This window comes from Falco biarmicus, chromosome 1, assembly GCF_023638135.1.
Source record: "Falco biarmicus isolate bFalBia1 chromosome 1, bFalBia1.pri, whole genome shotgun sequence".
NCBI lineage: Eukaryota > Metazoa > Chordata > Aves > Falconiformes > Falconidae > Falco > Falco biarmicus.
Window position 1 is genome coordinate 70,466,997 of NC_079288.1, and position 23,149 is coordinate 70,490,145.

Sequence of the window (23,149 nt, forward strand, 5' to 3'; positions counted from 1 at the left end):
GCATGGACAGGAACTGTGCTCTCAGATCACCCAGGATTTGAAATTCTCATTCATAGTGTTCCTGCTAGTTAAGGCTCAGGGGCTGAATTCTCCCAACAACATTAGTAGCAAGAAGGTTTCCTCTTGCAGGAGGATACAGCAAAGCAAAGTACTTACAAATTCTGGTTTGGTAGTGGTTGTGAAGTGTGGAGTTAGTCAGACCAAGTCACAATGATAGACTATTTCAAAGGAAGGGTGAGGCATTATTTATGTAAGCAGCAAGTTGTACTTAGAGAAAGGCAATCTTTACCAAATCTATTAAGGCTGGTGTTGCATGCGATAATATACTGCATTTTATGGTAGCTTCCAGGCTCCCATTCTGCATTCCTGAGCTACACCATTTTAAATGTCTCCCCAAAATCCCACTGAAATGCCTCTAGAAAATTAAATTCTTTCTCAATCTAGAGTGAGAACGTAAAAAATGTGAACTCAGTATTTCCTGTGGAGCCCCATCTGGACTAGCATAGCAGCTCTCTGTTGGCTCAGGATAATTGAGTGGTTTCCTGACTTGCCCTCAGAAAGGAATCTTTACTTGGATAATTCCTTCATTTATTAGGTTGAATTTCAATTTGGTTTCCATTTGATTTTCATGTTTTTATTTCTTGTTTTTGTGCCTGTGGTGGGTTGACCCTGACTGGATGCCAGGTGCCCACCAAAGCCACTCGATCACTCCCCTCCTCAGCTGGACAGAGGAGAGAAAATACCATGAAGGGCTCATGGGCTGAGATAAGGGCAGGGAGATCACTTGGCAATTACTGTCATGGGCAAAACAGGCTCAACTTGGGGAAAATCAATTTATTGCCAATCAAATCAGAGTAGGGTAATCAGAAAATGAAGCCAAATCTTAAAAACACCTTCCCCTCACCCCTCCTTTCTTCCCGGGCTTAACTTCACTCTGATTTTCTCTACCTTCTCCCCCCCCAGCGGCACAGAGGGACAGGGAACAGGGGCTGTGGTCAGTCCCTCACACGCTGTCTCTGCTGCCCCTTCCTCCTCATGGGGAGGCTCCTCACACTCTGCCCCAGCTCCAGCATGGGGTCCCTCCCACAGCAGACAGTTCTCCGTGAACTTTTCCCACAGGAGTCCTTCCCACAGGCTGCAGTTCTTCACAAACTGCTGCAGTGCGGGTAGTCCCTCCCACGGGGTACAGTCCTTCAGGAACAGGCAGCTCCAGCGTGGGTCCCCCACAGGTCACAAGCCCTGCCAGCAACCCTGCTCCAGCCTGGGCTCCTCTCTCCATGGATCCGCAGGCCCTGCCAGGCCCCTGCTCCAGCACAGGCTTCCCACGGGGTCACAGCCTCCTTCAGGCACCCACCTGCTCTGGTGTGGGTCCCTCCCCGGGCTGCAGGTGGGTATCTGCCCCACCGTCAGCCTCCATGGGCCGAGGGGCACAGCCTGCCCCACCGTGGGCTTCAGCATGGGCTGGGGGGGAACCCCTGCTCTGGCGCCTGGAGCCCCCCTGCCCCTCCTGCCCTGACCCGGGGGCTGCAGGGCTGTTGCTCTCACACAGCCTCCTCCCCACTTTGGCTGCAGTTGCTGTTGTGCAGCAGCTTTCCCCCATCTCTACATACGCTGTCCCAGAGGCGCTACCACCGTCACCGATGGGCTCGGGCTCGGCCAGCGGCGGGTCCGTCCCGGAGCACTGGCACTGGCTCCATCGGGCACAGGGGCAGCTGCTGGCAGCGTCTCACAGAAGCCACCGCTGTAGCCCCCCGGCTACCAAACCCTGCCACCCAGACTCAACACAACACCTCCAAATGAAAAGCTGCTGATAGGTAGAAGGTTTGTGTTTCTTGCTCTTCATTTTAAAAAGACTAAGTAAAATAATTTTGGGAGACAGCAAGTGCTTTACATATGTATATCATTTTGTTGGTCACATTGTCATTATCATGATATCCTTTTACTAGGGATATGCAGCATAGCTGAAATGTCTGTGGAATGTTTTGCTTAGTACAAACTGAATGTTGCATTTTACTGTGTTTCACAATGCAGTGGTTAACCTGACTTCTGCTGATGTTGGCAGAATTTGGTTCATTAAGGCTTGGCTGTGGAATCAGCCTTGCTTGGTATTTTTATTAGTGACCTTGGCACTAATCTTCAGATGATGTACAGTTGTGAGAGAGCATCAGTACAGAGGAAGGATAGACTAATGTAGGAAGAAATGAGTTATCTTTGTGATGAATAGAGGAATATATAGGGGTCATATGTATGCAACCAATAACTGGAGTTTTCGCTAAAAACTTTTCAACTGGGGAAACCAAAAAGGAGACACTCCCCAATTCTTTGAAGGAGGAGAATGAGTTATTGTCATGGTATAGTCTTGAGTAAGGCATGTGCAAGAAAGGGATATATGAGTGGAGGCGGTGGCCAATGTGCTGGCAAGGCCACCCTGGCAATGAGTGCGCGTTCTGCTCAGCTTTGACGGGGCACAGAGCTGGGTGCTTACCACTCAGGGGTACAGCTGCCATGTTAAAAAAGGAGGCAGTGAGACTGGCTGCCTGCCTCTTGTTTTGCTGCTGTGTACTGATTCTGCAAAACCTACTGGGGACAGGAGTGGGAATTCGTTCCCCTTAGACAGGGCTTCTGGGACATTGGAGCTAAGCACTGACCCAGGAGACTTTCTGTCTCTCGTATTTAAGTTGCTCCCAGCACTGTTAGAGTGCATATTAATGGTTAACAGGCTGCCCTGCCAGTGGCCAAAGCCCCTGCCTTTCTGTGTGTAATGTAACATCTCCCTCCATGGAACGTGCTTGTTTCAGTACATTTCAAGGACAAGGTTCAATTCAAGAACACAAATCCAAACGATGACATTATGCAAGAACGACCAGTTTTCAGGGATGTGTTGTCTGTAGAGCACGTTAGAACTACCATTTCTAATTTCCATGCACAAAGCTCTTGGAAGGTCATTTACAGAGAATTAACAAAAAATGTACCCATATTTTTGGGGCTTGTTATGCAGTTCTATGTTGTGATATCTTACAGTGTCACCTATTTGGGTTTTACATGTATGTTGTAACATGCATGAGGGAACCGGGTTTCTCTCCAAAATTAAGGTTGCTGAAGTACTGGAAGTGTTGTGTATCAGTGCCAAGAAAGAGAATGCCCAGTAGACTTTTAAATAATTATGCGTTTTGACCAATTGAAATAGTATAGATAACTTTATTCTAGAATAAATGTTGTAATAGGTCATGAGTAGTGGATGAAATAGCAACAGGTCTTATTTGGTCACTTAGACAACAGCCAAAGTGGGAAGGAAGAGCAGGTATTATGCAGACGTATTGATGGGAACTTGTTCCCACAAATGGGATGGAGATGACTGGAATGTGAGAAGGAGCCTGGCTGTTAGCTGCCTGTCCTGCCAGCATCTGTGGTTAACAGTGCACAGAAGGAAAGGATACTGAGGTGGCTGTTGAAAACAGGTGACAGTACAAGCGAGCAGGAATGTTAAATTGTGCCTTTCGCTGTTACAGTCTTGGGACCATTCTTTCATGGTTGTGTGTGGAGTGATTGAAGACGTGGTAATTCATTCTCCAGCAGCACTGCCTCTAAGCTACTGGTCTGGTATGGGCGTAGAGCGGAAGGGAAGTGAGACGTGTCTCAGTTCCAGTGCAGCTCTACTTTGCAACCCCTGTCCCAGCAACTGGGCTTTGGGTCCCCAGGCACTGCTTGAGAGCGTTATGATGGGAGAATCTTAAGTAAAGCCCAGTTGTCCAAGGGTCTGCATGTATAATATAAAACTCACTTCGTCTCGATGACTCTAGCGCTAGCTTCTCCACAGCACACAGCTATTGTTTCGGACAGTGAATGTTGATGACTTGCATCTGTTTAACTTTGCAAGCCTCCAAGTAATGTGTGATACTCAGTCAGGTATTACCAGGTCTCTAGTAAATGCACTCCTGTCCCGATTGTACTTTATAATTTCAATTTTAAAGTCTTGAAAACTGCTTTATTATTCCTGTGTCATTGACAACCCTAGTGTGAAAGTATCCAAATTGCATACCTGTGTGTACTTCTGCACTTCCCAAAGAGTGACTGAGGCTTCTTAGCTTTCAAACAGTACAATTAGTGTTTCTTTCAGGAAATACCAGTTTCCTCTGGTGTTTATTCCAGTCCTCTGCTTGTTTGGATTGCAGATGCATAAAAATAAAAGGGATTGACACGCTTCTATGCAGGAAGGAAAACTGTGAAACATAAGAGGGATTCTTTGATATATCAACCATGAGATGGCAAATACATCAGCCACAAACTGGCATATAGCTATGATGGCTTCAGATAAATTCAGGCCAGCATATTGCCGATGAATGATTCGTATTGCAATTAACAGGATTTGGGACCAGCATTCTGGCTCTGATGGGAGTACTGGGGATGTCAAGGGATTTGATTATTTATTTTTTTAAACATTTTTTTCAGATTATATTTTAGCTCCTACTTCTCTGTTTCCTTGAGTAAAACTGCTAAGCACAAGTGATGCAGCAGAGGTGGTTGTTACTCTTCTTACTGCTCAAGGTAATAGTACCTTGAACGACACCTGAGTTGTTCTGTGTTACTGCTCTGGCACTAAGCTGGAGAGAATTGTTGTTGGATGGAGGAGGGAAGAGAGATTGCTGCCCACTTTCCCTTTTCCTTGTGCTGTGAGCTTTGGCAGGGTTCTCTGGTGGGGTGAAGGGAAGGAGAGCCAAAGGCACAGCAGGTGTGGTGCAGGGCAGTGCTTGGGAACAGGATTATTGGAGAGGTGCAGAACATGATTTTTGATATATAACAAGTGATTGTTTGGTCTTGCCTATGTTTAGACCTGTATTGCTGCTGTTGAGTACATGTACACTGTCTGCCATTAAATCTTTGTCTTTTAGAAAGCAGTGAGTCTTTGCACAAAAAATATTCCCATATTATACCTAAAATGTAATGTGTTTTATACTATACTTTAGGCGCAGGGCTGAAGGTTCAAAAGTCTGTTCTTCAGTCACCTTTCCAGGAGGAGGTTCAGGAGGTATCAGGCTTCCTCTTAAATGCAGAGAAGAAAGGCAGAGCCTCAGTACACTCCCAGAAGTCAGTAAAATATTGAACTCTGCTGGGTTTACCATCTGAACTTCCTTATCTGTATTTCAGTATCTCATCCGGCCTAATAAGTACTATTTGGCTGAAGTATCTCTTTCAGAAAGACATCCAGACTTGCCTGAAGACATCAAGTGACAGAGAAGTCACCACTTTTCTTAGTTAATTAATGGAAAAAACTAGTTGATGAAAGACTGATTTATTCACTGGTTCAATTGCAGCTGGTGAATTTATTGTCCACAGTTGATGTGAAAAAGCACTGCCTTTATTTATGAAAGAGCAGCAACATGGTAACTTGGTTTGGTTAAATACTTGCGTTTTAATAGCATGTACTCTAGAAGACAGACTACAGTTCCTAATATATGGTAGTTATTTTTCTGGAGTTACAAAGCAGAAGTAAACCATCATGGCTGGTGAGTTGCATCCAGAATGTTTCTGTATCATCAAAGAAATAGGTAAACATCAGAAAATTTTGTTTTGAGCGTGAGCCTGGAAAAAAGACCCTGACTCAAACGCAAGAATCCTTAGCCTCATGGTATTAAGTTTACATAGGCACCACATCACATGGAATGTGGTATGTCAGATGCGTTCACCCTAGTGTTCCAGCCACAGGTAAAAGGAACTCTTTCTTTATCACTTTCTATGCTTTTAAATCTATTTTCATGAGCACATGGTATATTTGTGCTTCAGGATCAAGCTACTGGTTATATTTATGATTATTACTCTGATAATGCTTGATTATAAAGTTGCCATTGCTTCTGTTTAAATCTTTATTTTAGGAATGACTAGTATTCTTTTGTAACTTTGCAGAGTACAGATGCCAATTCAAATGTGAGGAAAAGAACGAATGCCACAGTACAGTCCGAAGGTGATGGTGGGAGCCGAATTGACACAAGGCACAGCTCCATCCACCCTCCCTCTGTAGCTCAGGGGTCTTCTGACATTACACCCCACTCCCTTTCTGCATCAAGTCCCAACCCTTTCACACGCATCAATGCATCAGAGACTTTATCTTCTGCAAGAGCTACCCCTCCAGCTCCTCCTTCTACCCCAATTTTAACTGGATTTGTATCCCAGCATGCCACAGCTGGATCCCCTTCCATTCAGCACTTGCTTGGATCTAGACTGGAGCAGATTCAGACCACCTCACCTAACACATTAGGAGCATCTGCAAAGCCATCTGCTGTCACACCACCTGCTCCCCCCGCCTCCCACTCTGGCACGAGTAAGATAGACAAATATGCACGCATTTTATTTCCTGTTACCTTTGGAGCATTTAACATGGTCTACTGGGTGGTGTATCTATCCAAGGATACCATGGAAAAATCAGAAAGTCTAATGTAGTTTTGCTGCTATGTAGTAGTTCCTAAATTATACTCACATCTGATGCAGAGTTTCTTCTTTTGAAACTATTTAAAAAGGTCAGTAATTCTTATTTATAAAAGCTGTGTGCTACTTTCCCATTGTAAAGGCTGGAGTTATTGGGGATAATTAGTTAACTCCTAACAAGAGTAACGGGTAACAGATTGGTCTTCCTCCCTTCAGCTGGCAGTGAACGATCACTCTTTTCAGACAGGCTGCTCTGGCTACACAGAACTTGCCTTTGGGAGGAACACCTAAACCAAATCAAATCAAAGGCAGAGGTGCATAGCTGTGCAGTGGAACACATCTTGACTGCTAGGAATACTCACGTTGATTATTACAAAGCCCTGAGGCACCCAGCACTGCTATCTGGAGACAGCATTGCACTCTTGGAGTGCAAGGTCCGTGTCCTGAACATTTTGACAGTGCTTGCTAGAGAGGGTCTTGCCCTGCTAGATCAAAATTTGCAGAATGGGGGGAAGAAAATGAGCAGTGGAAAAAGAAAAGGGAGTCCAGCCTGGGAGAGTGCAACTCCAGAAAAGTTATGCAAAGGAGTTGTAGAGCTCCATATATTTTTACTAAGCATTATTTTGCGTTGCAACCTGGGAAATTCTCACTCTGGAATAGGAATGAGCGAACCTTGTAAAATGTGAAATCCGATGTAATTCTCAAAATTGGAGATTTTTGTTTGGTAAGGTGATCTTAAGTTTTGTGATTCCCTTTTGACCTTGCTGACCAGCTTGAGTGGATTCATTTCTAAATTACATCTGTTGCGGTAGATGAGGATTAGGCCCACAATGTTCAGCCTTTTATTTGAATTTGTTGTTTTTCCTTTGGATGCTTTGGGGTTTGCCCCCCCCTTCTCCCATTTTTCAGTCACACTCCTCTGATTTGATTTGAACACATATTTCTCTCCCTTATATAATGTGTGTGTCAAGAAAAATTTTCAACACTGTTTTAAAAGTGGCTTCAAAACTCAGCAAAGCAAAATTTCCTCTGCTCAGAGTGTGGCTATGGCACGTCTTTGAATGAATGAATGACACAGCCTTTTGTGAAGGAATGCTGTGACGTAATTAAGAAAAGAAAGTTTCTAGGTGAAGCTTGGGGGAAAAAAAAGTTTCTGTTTATGATCTGTTTGTTTCTCTTAAACTATGGCATAATAAGCGCTTTTCCTGCCAGCTCTAATTGCAATATGCAAGCAGGCAACTTTAATAAAGAACTGAATACTTTAAACCTGATAGAAATCTTGATCAGAGATGTTCTTCTCAGCAGAATGGGTGGAAGATACACTGGCAATAATTCTAAAAATGTTTGTACAGATCCATCTGGTTAGGCAAATGGTTAACATTTCTGTGCAAGTGACAAGTAAAAATCAAAAGCCAAATTCTCAGCTGTGATCTGGCTGTGCCTTTGGAGGTTCTGGACTAATCCTTAGCTTCAGTTGACTGGAATAGCAGACTGATTGCCTGTTATCAAAGTTTTATGCTGTGGCGGGCAGATCAGGTGAATGTTGAGTGGTTCTGTACCCAGGTAATGATCAAGTGAATGGTGGAGACCACAAGGTGCTGGGGTAATTGTGGGTATACATGAGGCTGCCCTAGACTATGCTGGGACAAGAATCAGAGTAAAAATACCTCGTAATGGTGAAACTGTGGCTGTATCTTTGTGCCTCTTTCTTTTAGCCAGTTCATAGCTGAGAATCTGACCTTTTAATTTACAGGACCTGGGAGGCTGCAGATGTGTACTACAGCATATAGTATGGATCCCAGGCTGCTATTTCATGTATAACATTGGAATGTTGGTGATAGAATGCACTGGATGTGGGAACGTCTTATATGACTTTATTATGATGTAGTGATATAAACAGTTACCTTAGTCTTTTGTTACTTCAGTTTTATCTCAGAAGGCCACGTATCATCCTTTCCTTTTTGCCTTTCACATCTGGAAGCCTGAGATTACGACACTCCCTAGAAAACCATTATGCATGCCATAGCACAGAACTGGAAATGGAGCAGCCATGCCAGACGTCGAACTGCAGTAGTTTGCATCTTTGGATGTATCTGTAGTTGCTGTAGTTGTTTCTTCCCTAATTTGGTCACATCATTGCAGATTGTCAGAATGGAAGATAATATACAAGAGATTGTTTGTTTATTTTGTTTAGCCAGAAGTAACAAAGCTAATCTGGCAATTACTGACCATAACTGCACAAATCATGAAATATTTCTATGAAGAATAATGGCCTTCTGTGTTGAGAACCTAGTGTTTGTACTGGAAGTTACTGAAATTACTCTTTGCTTTCCTCTCTGATGGAAACCAAGGATGTTTTCTCTCAGGCAGAGCTTTAAACAATTCACTAGAAACAGCTGTCTCTTCCTTCCACCCATGCCCATAATACTGATTGTATAACCAGCTTTTTCAGTGTATTGTTTGGTAGAATCAATGCTGGTTCAGGCTATTTGACCAAGAACAATCTAAATGTGGTCTTTGGATTCATTTGTAGTTCCTGTTTCATTTTGAAGACTTATAAGGAGGAAAAAAGGATTGCAAAAATTAATAGATTCCAAATATTTATTTCTGTGCTTCCATTTTGGAAAAACATTTTAATGATACCACAGGAAAAAATATTTTTAATATGTCAGCCTATTTCTGAAGTACCTTCCAACACTTGCATGCCTACCTACATTCAAAATGACGTACATATAAAAAAAAGTCTCATCATGAGTCTAGGGTTTATTTATTGCACTGTGCTACATTTTTGTGTTATAGCCTACGAAGAAATTACCATAACTAGCATTTCAAAGTACTTACAGACAAGTAAATAGGAATTTGTTGTTAACAGTGGTTTTTCATTATATTTAATTTCCTTGTAGAGTGATCAGAAGCAGTAAAGAGCTTGCAGTATACTCAGTAATACTGGCAGGTTCTGAATACTGTGTAATTCAGAAGCACAGACAAAAGCAGGAGTATGCTAAATATAGTGGCCCAAATGTTCAGTGCTGCTGACTAAAATCCCAAGGGATGAATGTTGCAGGTGTCATTTCAGTGACCAAGTGGCTTATTTTAGGGATGGATTTGAGTGAGATGAACTCTACGGGAGGTTTTTTTTTTAATTTCTTCCCCCCCACTTGCCTTTGTCAGAGAATCCTTTTTTGACAGTAACGTAGTGATTTAAAACTCACCAAACACTTCAGATAAATCATCTCTATCAACAGGAAAGGAAACTGGATAGAAAGCCAAAAAACCTCACCAGGAAACAGAGCTAGATCGTCACTGGCTGCTGTTTCCTCGGAGACATTGTTACCAACAGCAGAACTCCCACAGATTGCCGTGATGCAGCCCCAACCAGTAGCACAGTCATTTGAGAAAACCAGTTAAAAACTCAGTTCAGGAAGGTTGGTTCAGATTCCTTCACAGGAACAGAAGTGTATTCTATAGTCAGTTGCGAGCAATGTCAAATTTTTAGCAGCCCATATTAACAGGTGCCACTAAAACTGCAAAAATAACGAATCCAGGGCAAGATGACAAACCCAGACCTCAGCTCTCCATGGTGACCTGAGCCCTTACATCTCACCTGTGGAACTTGAGTCTGTTTCTCTTCCTCTAAAATGGACTCGTCTCCATCAAATGGATGTTGGTGGCGCATTTTATCTCCCATGTGTCTTTTAAGGGGAAAAAAAGTAGACCTTGTAAACTGTTTAGTCATGCCCCCTACATTACCCTGTGATCAGGCAAGCAGACCATATGGTAATTGAATGAAAGAGGTAAATAATTTAATAGGGAACGTGATTAGAGCTTTTCTATTAACAGCAGCTAAAAGTTACTGATTACAGTGTTCAAGCATAGCCTTTGGCATCTCATAATTTTAATCATTCAAGGATGGACCTTGCAAAAAATTGGGGAAACAAAGTAACTGTATTTAGTAGGATTTAACCAGTATTTCTACAGAAAAGTGAATGAACTCAGCTTTTCAGTATACACAGAATTCTGTCTCCTTCCATTTCCTTGCATACCTTCTGTATGTCATTTGGCTCCCGTGTACCTTATGCTGTAGCACAGTGTCTGTGTGCCATGTGAGAACATCACAGCGTACAGTGTACATTTATCTAGTTTATCCAGAGCTAACATTGTGATCTCCCTTGTGCTATTGGAAGTGGAGGGAAGGCCAGAATGGAAGAAATGACCACACAGGTTGTGTAAGACACATATGTTGGGCACCTTGGATGTTTTCCCATCAATGCTACAGATTTCCTAAGAGAATCTTTCTCTATGTGAGAAGCTAGAGCACAGTTTCTGCTGTAGCACAGTCTCCCTCCAAATCCCAAAAGCTTCCAAGAGATCTATTTAGAAAGCAGAGTAGATCACAGACTTTGGACGCTGGCCTCCAGAACTTTTGCTTGACCCAAAAGATGTAGGAGGAAAGAAATTTTGGTATTTCCTTGTCTTCCTGGGACTTGCCAGTAGGGCTTGGCTGCACTAAAATGGGTAGGTGTGTGGTAGCACTGTTGTGAACCGCAGTACAGACAGCTGATGAAATGAGTCCTTGGTTTTATTTAATCCTGACATTGAATAACAAAAAAATGGCAACTGCAGTGTTGAGAAATCTAGGTGAAGTATAGTATTTACAGATGATATGGATAAAGGCAAGGATGGCCAAGGCTGTAGGAGTATTGCAAAGCTGCAGAACTACGTTGCATTAAGTTTGTGGATGGTCAGTGAGTGGGGAGAACAGGAGGTACTTCTATGCAGAGTCTGACAAGCATAAACCAATACAGCATAAAGTTGGAGGAGCAAAACTCTATAAATAAAATTTCTTACTCAGTGAAAATCCAAAAGGTAAATAGCCTTATGGAGGTCAGTATTAATCGCAGCTGCCCCCACCCCCCAAAACAAGGAAAAATCCAGGGGAAAAAGAAACCAGTTAAGTGACAACAGCATCTTTTCTCCCCTGATATTTTTTTTTTCCCAAGACTTTATATTTCCTTTACTATGTGATTTGAAGGTAAGTATCATATATATATTGTTGTGAGGACCTGTACTGGTGTCCACTGAAATCAATATGTGCTTTTCATTGACTTCAGTGCACTTTAAACCGGAGGTTTACTGGAAGGGAAAATGCACCATTTTGAAAGAGTCTGATATGAGTTAACTTGTACAGTCTTCATTTGTAGGTGTCTCCTCAGAGTGAAGATGTAGCTTTTTTGGAGAATATGAGCGCGGTGAGCAGTTTCAGCATGTTCTGAGTAAATCAGACTCTGAAAGTAAGTTTTTGCCACATCCCAAGCAAGTGAGGGTAGTGCGAAGTACAGATTATTCTCTCTTTGCTGATGCTATGTACTGTGTTCTTAGCTGGAGGGAACAAAAAATGAAATTATTGTAAAATTGGTAGAATTTGTAAAAAATACTTTATTTTCATGTGAATTAGACAGTGTGGTAGGTATTTATTTCAGAATTGACTGCCTTCTACTCTGTAACTTAGTGCATCTACAAGTATCTCTTAGACTTCCTTATGCTTTTTGCGTTATTCCACTAGAAAGGACTTCAAAGTAAACCAGTTACTATCCACTGCAGTTCACTACATTTTTTTGTCATAATTCTATTTTCATTTTCTTGTGCAAGAGAAACTGAGAGCATGATAGCTTCTTTAAAAATAACAGCAACAAAAATAAAAAGCCTTGGAGATTCCCTTTTTAGAAAACCATCAAAAACTCCCATCAATTATTCAATGCTCTTTTTAAATAATACCATAGTTTTAACATTTAAAAATACTAATGTGATCGCAGCCTGGATACCTCTCTCTCTCTCTATATATATATATTTGTATGTATCCATTCAGATAATATGAAATCCCTGAATTGTAAGGGAGGCAGGCTCAAGATGCACTTGCAAGCAGTCTTGTTTTAAAAGACTGGTTTTCTGGATGGAAAGCACCTTATGAGGTAGAGTTTTGTTGTTTGGGGCTTTTGTTTGTTTGTTTTCTTTTAAGTTATCTTCATATTGCTATTTTTAAGAAAAAGATCCCAAGGAAAAATACAGTATTACTAGTTAACCCTCAGCTAGCCCAGAGATCTAGGTTACTTCTCGCTGGTGGTCTTGTTGATCTCCTTCAACATTGTCTGTGTGTTTTTGTGAATGTTATATCCATGTTGCTTTTAACTGACATAGCACTCTCAGGGTGATCTGATGGCATAAAGAAGCATTTAAAGAAACAATAGTTGTTTGTGAATGTGTTTCCATCCTTGGAAGAAACCTAACTGGAGTTTGGTAGAAGAAGCAGGTGACAGTATGAAGCACTTAGCTGGACTTCTGAGCTTGATGCGTAACAAAATTTAGTTGAGTACTGCTTTCTCTTGCCTCATCATTTTGTGCTGGTGGCTTATCTCCATGGTAAGTAAAGATGCACAATGTTGTAGGACTCAGAAGTCCAAAATATGTAGAAGTATTTCTTCAAAGTGCTTTTGGAGTATGGGATGGTTAACCTGATTACTAACAGTAACTTCACAGTCTGCTTTACATTTGCAAGCTTGAAAATCTCTTGTTCTGCTAGAATGGACCAGGTCATCAAATGAATAAAATGTCATCAATAGATTATTCTGTATTTATATGTATTTCATTTTTTGTTAATTTGTGGCAACATTCTCGGGCACCAGGTCAGTGGTGGAGATCTGAGAAGTTTCAGATAAACAGAGTTCTTTTAGAATTACCTGAAAATATAATTTTGTCTCATAGAAGCATGCCTTTGCTGATCCATACCAATGGCACATTCATGGTGGAAATAAATCCACTTGTGCAAAATCCTGGCCTTGAGTATTTAACCCGTATTTGGAGGGCTCATAATGCACGTTGGGCAGGTCAGGACTCGGGGCACACTTACTCTAAGAGGCTTCTGGACTGGAGCTGGCTATGTCCTGCCATCCTCTGAAGCAGTCAGCACCAGACAGACCACAAGCAGAATCCAGGTTGGTTTTTTTGGGTCAGTGTTTTGGTTCTTTTTTTTTGTTTTGTTTTGTGGTTTTCTGTTTGTTTTGGGGGTGGTTTGTTGGGGTTGGGGTGGGTTGGTTTTTTTTTTAAGACTGTATTACTGCTGAATGTAGTGCTTCTGCCTTCTTCCTTGCTGTCTGGCTTTGTGTGGGGAGCAGTATTTGTGTGGTTGTGGTGAGCTGGCTGAAATAAGTTGTCTAGCTAAAACCCAGTTTTTCTTGTCTGTTGGCTGGTTCGTAGCCAGTGGGATCCGTTCTCTGATCTGGTTCCGTCTTAGTGCTGGTACAAAGGAGGTGGTGAGGAGGATGGGACTGATGTTTTGAGCTGGGTTAAAGCTGTGGTGTGAAACCACAGCCTGAGGATTCTTATCCTCCCTCCACCGGCATTAAAACAGAGCACACTCAGGCTTGTTGTTGCACCTCAGGTGCCCTCTGTAGTCGTTTTTGCTCCACAAAGGTGATTTTGTGAATTGCGTCAGTGACAAATAATGGGAAAAAAGGATAAACAGGTCAGAATTTATGAAGGAGCCCAAATCAAGAAAGTTATTTGGAGAGAGAAAAAGAAGAGAAGGAGAAACATGAGTAAAGATGAAAAATTTAGTTTCTTGCTACCAAGCAGTTATTTTAAGATATGTCCTATTAGAGGTACTAGAACAGCATCTGGCAGGAAACAGACAGCCTGGAAATAATTATTTCTTCATTATAAGTATAATGAAAAAGTAATAAAGAAAATAAGTTGCTAATGCCCTCTTAGAACCATTTGTGTTCCATTGGAGTTGTTTTCATTAGAAAAGGGTATTTTCATTGTCAGCCAGGAAGAATTAGGAGACAGAATAGTAAGGGAAAAAGATTGAGTTTTATTAGGTATTACTGTTTCTCTTTGGTTTAGAGCATTTCTCAACCCAAAATATAAACAGTGACATTTTTTTTTAACCTTTCTGGGACTCCATATTTTTAATTTTCAGTAATGAAGCACTTTGGAACTTTTTAGCATTTAACCTGCTTTATGTTTAAGAGATTGAATACAGAATTTTCTTCTTCTAATTTAAGCGAGTTATAGAAGGGGTGGGGCGGGGGGGCGAGGGAGAGAAAAAAAAGCTTTCATTATAATAACAGCCAGTTTTGGAAGTATCATGCCTTCCTACTAAACCTGAAGACTTCATTCCTGTACCTGAATTTACGGGAACTTTTTAGTGCTGAGCATTTCTGATAATGTGGTCCGTACTACACCTTGTGGGCTGCAGCTGCATTTGAAGTAGACCCGTCTGAAAATGTACATCCAAAACCTCGGCACTTGCACAGCTGTGAATCCTGCCCAAGGATCAGCACAGTTAATCTGTCCTGTGTTGAACACAGTTAATCTGTCCAAGTTTTCTGGCGTTGTGATTAGAAGACTGGAAAGATGTGAGCTAGCAGCTGCTGCCAGCTGGATGCATCCACATTGCTGTGTGTCCAAGCTGTGCTGTGGGGCACGCGGGTCCTTGGGCCACTGGAGGTGCAATGGAAAATGCTTTCTTGGAGTACGAAGTAGGGCCGACTGAAGCTGAAGAAAACTGTTCAGCTCAGCACTGCTGACACTGGCTGTAACAGCACTGAACATCCCGAAGGAGGACCAAGATGTGTTGCAGTGTTGTCTTCCCTTTGCCTGTCTGCTAAATATTGTGATACGGAAAGTGGTGAGAGTGACAAGTACACATATGGTAATGAAACAGAGCATGCTTAGAGCTGCTGCCTGGTAAGTACCTAGAGTCTCATGACAGCAGTTGTGGGCCTTCCCAGAAGCAGAACTGCATCGCTGGCTTTTTTTTTTTTTTTTTTTTTTTAAAGTATAGTAGTTATGTCCCTACCAGTTCTGCCATAGCTAAAACATTGGAGAAGGGATTTTCTCTTTGACACTCATTGGAGAAGGGATTTTCTCTTTGATACTCATTTCTTCATTTTGTTGTGTATTCATGAAGAAGAAAATCAAGTTGAATTTATTTCTAGTTTTATTTTTTTTCTTTAACAAATATGTTTCCTCACCTGCACACATGGAAATCACAAGCTCTGTTGCAGACTTTGGGAAGGTAGCAAACACAAGGTAGCCAATTTCAGGAGAATCTCTGTGACTATGAAAACAGCTTTTGTTTTCAGATAAAATCTCTCATTCGGAGAGTATTTAGTTACAAATTTTTAAATGAGCTGTAGTTTATAAAAATATTTTCTCTGTACTGAAAATGTGAATTTTATTTGTAGCCATTTCACTTAGGAAGGTAAGACACAATGTATGTGGGTTTTCTGTTAAGCTAGTTAATGTATGTCATGGTAGGAAAGATGCTTAACTGTGTGATGTTCAGTAGCCATTTCATAAATTACATGGGTTGTATATTTTTTCTTTGGAGAATATGAAGATTGTACGTAAACAGAAAGTGGGAGAATTCTGTAGAGAAATTTCAAAAAGCTACTCTTCACTTCCTATCTGGATATTGTATCCATAACTATAGTGAAATCAGGTAAAAGAAAATATGTGAGTAAAAAAAAAAAGATCCTCTTTGATCTTCATACTTTCAACGTTTCTTACTAAGTACGTGAGTTAACAGCTTCCCTATACACTTGCAGTTTTTCCCTCTGCTGTGCCATGAGGGAAGCACAGAAAGCAATGCCTTTTCAAACAAGAGCTAGGGATTTTTAGGTTCAGTTCAACAGGACGGTCGGGAGGGCACTATGTCAGTGCTGGCCTTGCCAAGTTAGGAATGTGGATTTGTAGGTCTGAATTTAGTCCTGGTAGAGCAGTCTGGTCAGCAGAAGGCATCCCAGTTCTGGGTGAGAGCAGCTGAGGATGGAGACCATTAGGCATTTTGCTGAGGTAAGATGTGAGAGTCGAATTAGGCTTAAGAGCTGCTCATTAGCTATTTAAAACCCCTAAGTGTACAATCTAAACCCATGCTTCGGCGTGTCCTGCTACTTAGTTGTTCCGGACCTGTCCCTGGCTTTGCTGCCTTGCCTGGCAGCTGAGGCAGAGGGTGGCAGTGCTGGGGTGGGGTGGGCTTCGCACGCCTTCCCCTCGTCCGTGGGCTCTCGCGGTGCTTGAGCATCACAGGGTGGAAAGCAGCAGCTGGGCAGGGATAGGGCACGTGCCCATGGCCATGGCAGATAAAACCTGACAGCTGAGCAGCAAGGTGCAGCGTGTGGAGGGCTGGAGTACTGAAGCAGCGGCCTCTAAAAATTGTTGCATGAGTTTCAAGATCCAGTGTTAGTGCAGTGGCCTAAAGCACTTTGGAGGCTTGAAATACAAGTCAGTTGTAGAGCAGACAAAACATTTTCTGGTTTCCACATTTCCTGGGTGAATGCTAGCACTGCCAGCCCCCTCGTGCTGGTACCGTTTGACTTGGATGTATGTGGGGAGTGTTGCACCAGTAGCAAATATACAGAGCAGCAGCAGTACGTTAGAAGTCTGGTTGCAGACACAGTGTTTGCTTGCTGGTAATTAACTAAGCCCCCTAACAGTTGCCTCAAGTTCCTGTTTCTCCTCACCTTTAACTGCCATCCTTGTGCTCTGCCAGTCGTGCCAGTTCCGATATTCCAAATTGCTGAGGCATTTCCGTGAGCTGTTAAAATTGGTCCATCGAACAAATGACATGGAACATCCTGTCTCTTGCTCTCTCAACTCACCATGGTCGGAGGCGCAGGCTGGGAGATACTAACTTCAGTGCTAACTCAAAATGTAATAGCCGTACCACCCGAGGAACAAAAAGAAAAACAGGATTTGTGTGATGTGCAGCAGCTGCTATAGCTGTGTGTCATTTTTAAGCTGGGAAAAAAGCAGAAAAGCAAGAGGATGGTATTTACTGGTATTTTAATTAACTGTAAGCTTTTCTTTTCCTGTGAAGCCCTGACCATTGCAACCAAAGTATTTGGGTTTAAGCTTAGATGTTGTAAGGAATACTCCCAGTGAAAAATACAAAGCTTTTTGAACTATTTTTATCTTTGTTTTCTGTAAAAGACTTGGCATGCAGAAAATACACACTGAAGCAGCATAATAGAAATGCTTTTTTAATACCCTCTTAGGGAAGTTTGAAATCCCCTAACCTCTCTGTCAGTGATTTACTACTTCTGCAATATGTGACTGTCCTAGATGCATGTTGCAAGAGTTTCTGTGCCATGCCAAATTCTGGTGGTTATCCCTTTGTATTGACTCATACGTTGAAAGGAAATCAAAGCAAGGGAAGCTTTGCCGTTGAAATCTTTTACATATTCATCATGCACATTTTTGCATGGAACAATGTGGCTGAGAGGATTGGAAGAATCAGAAGTTAACTAAATTATTTGAATTGATATATTCAATGCTGGTCACCTGACTAACAAACTCAAAAGGTGGTTTGATAGCTGTCAACTTGTTTTGCTATTGTGCAGCTTAACTGTTACCTTCCTGTATTATGAACATCTATGTATTTGGAAAATAAATCCATCTTGCAAGAAAGACTGTACAAAAAATTGTTCCTATTATACTCCAGTGTATATTGCTGATGTCAAATAAAATACAATTGTGAGAGTTCTTAAACAGTTGTCTTTCTAATTGCGGCCCGAAGCAGGAAAAGGAAGGTTATTCTCCTGCAGTTATTGCTGGAACATTGATGTTAGCTAAACGATTCAATCAACCTGATGCTTTATATATGTGAACAGATAAAGGGATGGGTTTCATCAGCAATATGATGAATGATAATCTGTTGTATTATAACTTATTAATAATAACTTATTAAGACCGCAAACAAGTCTACTGACGTATCATTATCAAGATACGTCTTACTATGTTAACAAGCTAAAAGCTAAATAAATTACCTTTCCTCTCACAGCAGCAGAAACAAATAATACATATACTAGCAGTGCCCCCCCCCCAAAAAAAAAAAAAAAAGGAAAAAAAGAGAGAAACCCCACGCTGTCAGTTACTTTACTTCTTTACATGACCTAAAGTAATTTTCTGATAGTCTGTGCTTGGGCCTGGTAAAGTTTTCCATCATGAGAAGGCATGGACTTGCAAAAACTGTGTTTCAGTAAGGATGAAAAATAACAAGCAATAACTTTGTGTAGAGACAGATGTATGGAGAAATCATTTCAGTATGCACGGTGGCCCTTGCAAGGCAGGGAGCAGGACATCCTCATTTCTTTTGCAAAGTGTGGCCAAGACCATCAAATCTTTTTGCAGGCTGAGATGAGAGCTGTCAGAATGGCTTACAGTACTGCAAAGTGCTGTAATTGCCATTTGCTTCAGGCACAGGTGTTGATGCCAAGAAATCTTCTGTATTTGACAACCACAGCTAGTTCATAGATTTAGGAGACTCTACATCCCTTTCTCCTGGCTTCTTTGGCTGTACTTTTTAAGCCTGATGTACAAATTAGTCATATGTATTGCAGCTGCCACTTAATGCTGTATGGCATGATGCTACCCCACATCACACGTTTTATTAATGGCACTTGTCTTGATTATGCAGGGAATTCTGCTGTTAGGCTACAGATAAGGCCTGTTTAGCATCCAAGGAAAGCTGTCATTGACTTCAGTGGATGCTGGGATCAGGTTTTAATGCAAGTCAGAACTCCGGCTCCTGGTGGTGTAAGAGGAATTCAGTCTGTGGGCTGAAAGCAATTAGGAAATTTGCTCTGGGCTGGTGCAATGCACCTCCTAAATTCATTTTTCCTACCTCTTAATGCACTTGGGTGTGACTAATGTTTCTTCAGAGCACCAGGATCCATTCCTGGTAATTAGGAGCATGAGACTTCTGTTGTATGTATATCTCTAGCGTGAGTTGAAGGAAATTGAGCCTGAGTTTGCTGTCTGAGTAGTCTCAGTGTTGGTCCATGAAAAATCGGAGGTTGATTCCCATTAAATGTTCGAGTTTTATATGTAGCACTTAGAGAAAAAACACAACTGAGGAGGACTTGGCTGGGGAAGTCAGGTCCTGGGTCCTTGCCTGCCACTGTCTTCTGCCCTTTTCCTCCTTCCTTTCTGCAGGGCTCAGTCTCACAGATGATATCTGGGATGCTGTGTTGGAGTGGTCCTGGAGAAGAGACAGGTAAGTATGCTGTTGTTTGAATACGAAGTCCTGGTCTCAAATTCTGAATATTGCTGCTCATCTAGTGAGCAGACTCTGACCTGGAATGCCTTAAAGATAAAACCATCTCTCAGCCTGTTAGATGATCTGAGATGGTAAGAGTAAAATTGTCTAGGAAACCAAGCAGATGGCAGCTCCAGATATAAGTGAAGGAACACCTGGGAATAGGCTGGATGTAACCCGTGTGGCTTATTGTACTTATGCTAGCAAGTGCCATGTCAGGAAGGCACCTAGCACAGGCACAAAGGCAGTTGCATTGACTCCAGCCTGGGGGAGAGCACAGCTGAGTCAGGCTAGAGGGGAAACTCAGGAGATGGGGTGAAGGGTGGTCCCAGTGTGGGAGTGGGAAGGAACTGGGCACAACCCGATGTTATTAGATGAGGGAAGAAGGCGGCAGGAGTTGATGTGATTAGGCCAGCAAGATGTAAAGAAATTACATATCAAAAGCTTGTTTTTCAACTTTGCTGGAAAGTGATGGGTAGTCTTTAAGAGGTGTAGAGGACTTTCCCTGTAATGCTGAGCTGGCTTTAATGCTGGTGAGAGCCTTTGGATGGGAATTATGCCGCTGCCTGGAGGGGTAGTGTGAAAGGAATCTTGCTGGAGAACGATCAGGTGTGAAGCTGTTGGGACAAGATGCCAAAGGCATTTTCGGATGGTGAATGTGTCCAAGAATATTGGTATCTGTTGCAATTTTAGATATGTTTCCTATATGGTTTTTTCTGTTTGCTCTGTGGAGATTTTTGCTTTCTCAACTGAGAAAGTTTCATTTCAAACTACAGAAAATCCATTAAAAATGTATTGAAGTATTTTATTTTTCAGATGACAAGAAGCTGAATAAAGAGTTGCTCTGAAGTGTCGTTCACAGCATTAGGAGAGCATGCCAAAGCCACATGAACAACTCGGGGCTCTCCGGTGTTGTGTCTACTGGGTGTATTTTTAAAACTGATTACAGACTGAGGTACTTCTTATGTCCTTTCTTTACAAGGCTAATGGTTAGAGCCCATAAAAGACCTTCAAAGACTCCTGCCCAATTTACAAGGTGTATATAGCTGCAAGTTCCCAACGACATAAAATAACTAAAACCATAACATGAAGTAATTATAACCAGTGGGCCATTACAGCAAAGGATAAGCCCCTTGGGGTCCCTTGAAGCTCCCTTGAAGCACACTAGAAGGTGGTTTTCTTCAGGAGTCTGTCCAGGATCTGGAGTTGGTAAAGATGCATGATTCAGTTGCTGGTTCAGGAGATAATTTCGGACAAATTTTTCACAGTATTTCTGGATCCCTTGTTTGAGAAACCTATATGCCCAGGGAGCCTTAGTACCAGGTAACATTGTATGCAGAGTGCATATAGACAGGTGTTAGGGTGCCTACAGATGTTACTGGATTTGGCCCTGAATACTGCTAAGATAGCAGCTGATAAAGCAGTTTATGGCCTTGCATTATGAGAACTGGACTCAACTGAAGAGGCCCCAGAGTTACGTGGGATGTATGGACACAGATCCAGCTATAGGAAGACTATTTTTCCCCAGGGACACAACCATCCTGTGAGCTCCACCACAGCTTTGCTGGATAAATGCCATACTGGTTTTCACACTTGTCTCAAAGAGAGACTGTAAGGTTAGAGGTTAGCTAGTCAGAAGTTAAATTGTCCTGATTATTTGCATGGCTCTGGACCTGTCTGAACAATTCCTTCTGCTGCAATGTGGCAGCCTCTTTCTTTACCATGCAATGGACTTCTATTCCTTTATTTATTCTCCTTAATAATGTTCTTTGCTTTTACGGAGACCAATTACATCTGTTGGTTTACGCTGGAAGTTGTGCTTTTGTTTTTTCTAAATTTCCAGCTCCTCTAAACAGCATTGCATCTTTGTTGTGGGATTCATTGTGGGCTATAAAGCATAGCAGTGCCTTGGAGACTGTGTGTGTAGGCTCTGCTTCATATGTTGAGAGCTGAAGGCTGAGAAGGTGGGATGCCTTGGGGCTGCAGAAGCAGGCCCCTATAGCATTCCCTGGCCCATTACATGGGAGGAGGCATTTGAGGTCTGCTTTCATGCTCTCCACATAGCTTCCAGCTTCTTTAAGCAGCTCTGCTATCTGAGAGTCACTGCAGGTAGCATTACCCTAAACCCCCTTTTCAGTATGTTTAAACTTCACCATATAAGATTGCAATAAACACTACCTTTGGAGTGCAAGTGTGATAAGTATTATCCCTGAATTTGAGAAAAGATTATAACTGGCTGTGGATATAGCCACATAAGTAAGGAAATTGTGTATATCTGCTCCACTTCTCTAACTGTGTGTCTCTCTCTCTCTGTGGTTTTTAGAGCTTGGGATCCTATCAGCATCTTGGGCTTCGATAATTTTCACATCCACCTAAATTAGCTAAGATATCAATATAGGTGTTTCTGAATATATTTAGTTATCAAACTTGTGACCACTTGCAAATCAGTGTATCTGTCAGACCTTTTTCAATCAGTTCTTGTATAATGTGTGTCTTATCTGGCCCTTATTTTCATAGGTTGTTATCAATGAGCTGTATTCTAAAGTAAGAGCAATTAGACTTCTCTGAGACATGAATAAAATCACATGAGCATAAATGGCCATCAGCTTGCTATTGCAGGTGGTGATAAGGAGAGAAGTTAGTTTGGCAGATTCTGAAATTTGTACAAAATACATGTGGGTAGTATGCTAATAAAGGTTTGGAAAGAGCCAGTCTTCAATGGATTGTTCAGTTCTCTGTCATGGCATCTGTGGGCAAAGCCTAATAAATAGGTGTATCAAAACATAGAAATGAAAACTTTTGTTCATGTTCTCTATGTGTCTTTTAAGTACTTAGCCACTGAGTCCTCATTGTGGTCATTGAAGCTGTTGCTTGGAATGCAAAAGCAGTGGATATAAATGCTACCAGTAAGTAGGGAAGAAAAAATACAGCAAGTATGCTGGAAACATGAGACCTGCACAGTACACTACAGAAAAAATGCACTTAGCAGCAACTTGCCCAGAGTTTTTAGTCTGGAGGTAACAAATGATAGAGATGTCCCACCGCAAACCTAAGTGAAGTGCAAAACAGTGATTGAGGAAAGATTAGGACATACTGTCTTCTCACTTTCCCTTTGAGCCACCTCAGGATAGTCCCTCTCTAGCATCCTAGTCTCTGAAATGCCTTTCTGAGACCCCTAGCTCTCTGATAAACATAAGAAGCCAGGGATCCCACAGGAGGAGAACCAACAGCCTGTCCTGTGAAGCTCTGGATTAGAAACCCTGGGCTAAGTGGTGGTCATCACAGCTTTTTAGATGCTGGATTCCCTCAGTGAACTCCAACATCCAGTCCTATGGTACAGTTTCAACCTAAACCCAAGCAGATGCTATTTCATGCTGATACCATTGCAAAGGCCTTTCTTCCTGCATTTTTTTGTAGGAGTGGATAGGGGGAGAGAAAGGCAGGTGGCAGGGAAGTAAACGTGGGCAGCAGATGGGAGGGAAAGGCAATTCTATTCTCAGAGAATCTTGGTGTAATTTGAACAATAATTAAAAAAAAATAGTCTGTTTTCCAAGGTACTTTTAAGGTCTTGGAGTCACTGTTTTTATCTAACAAGTATACTGTGGAAAGCAAGTCTTGCTAAAATGTTTA

At 41.9% G+C, this 23,149-nt stretch overlaps 1 protein-coding gene across 1 annotated transcript in view; it reads left to right on the forward strand.

Annotated features, from left to right (window-relative positions):
- The window catches only part of GABRA4 (gamma-aminobutyric acid type A receptor subunit alpha4), a 45,550-nt gene extending 32,095 nt beyond the window's left edge, over positions 1–13,455 (forward strand). The window contains exon 9 of the mRNA XM_056326689.1: positions 5,902–13,455. Within this exon, the coding sequence (XP_056182664.1) occupies positions 5,902–6,435 (534 nt within the window). The 3' untranslated portion in view covers positions 6,436–13,455. The remainder of the gene's footprint in view (positions 1–5,901) is intronic.
- Positions 13,456–23,149: the final 9,694 nt, after the last annotated feature.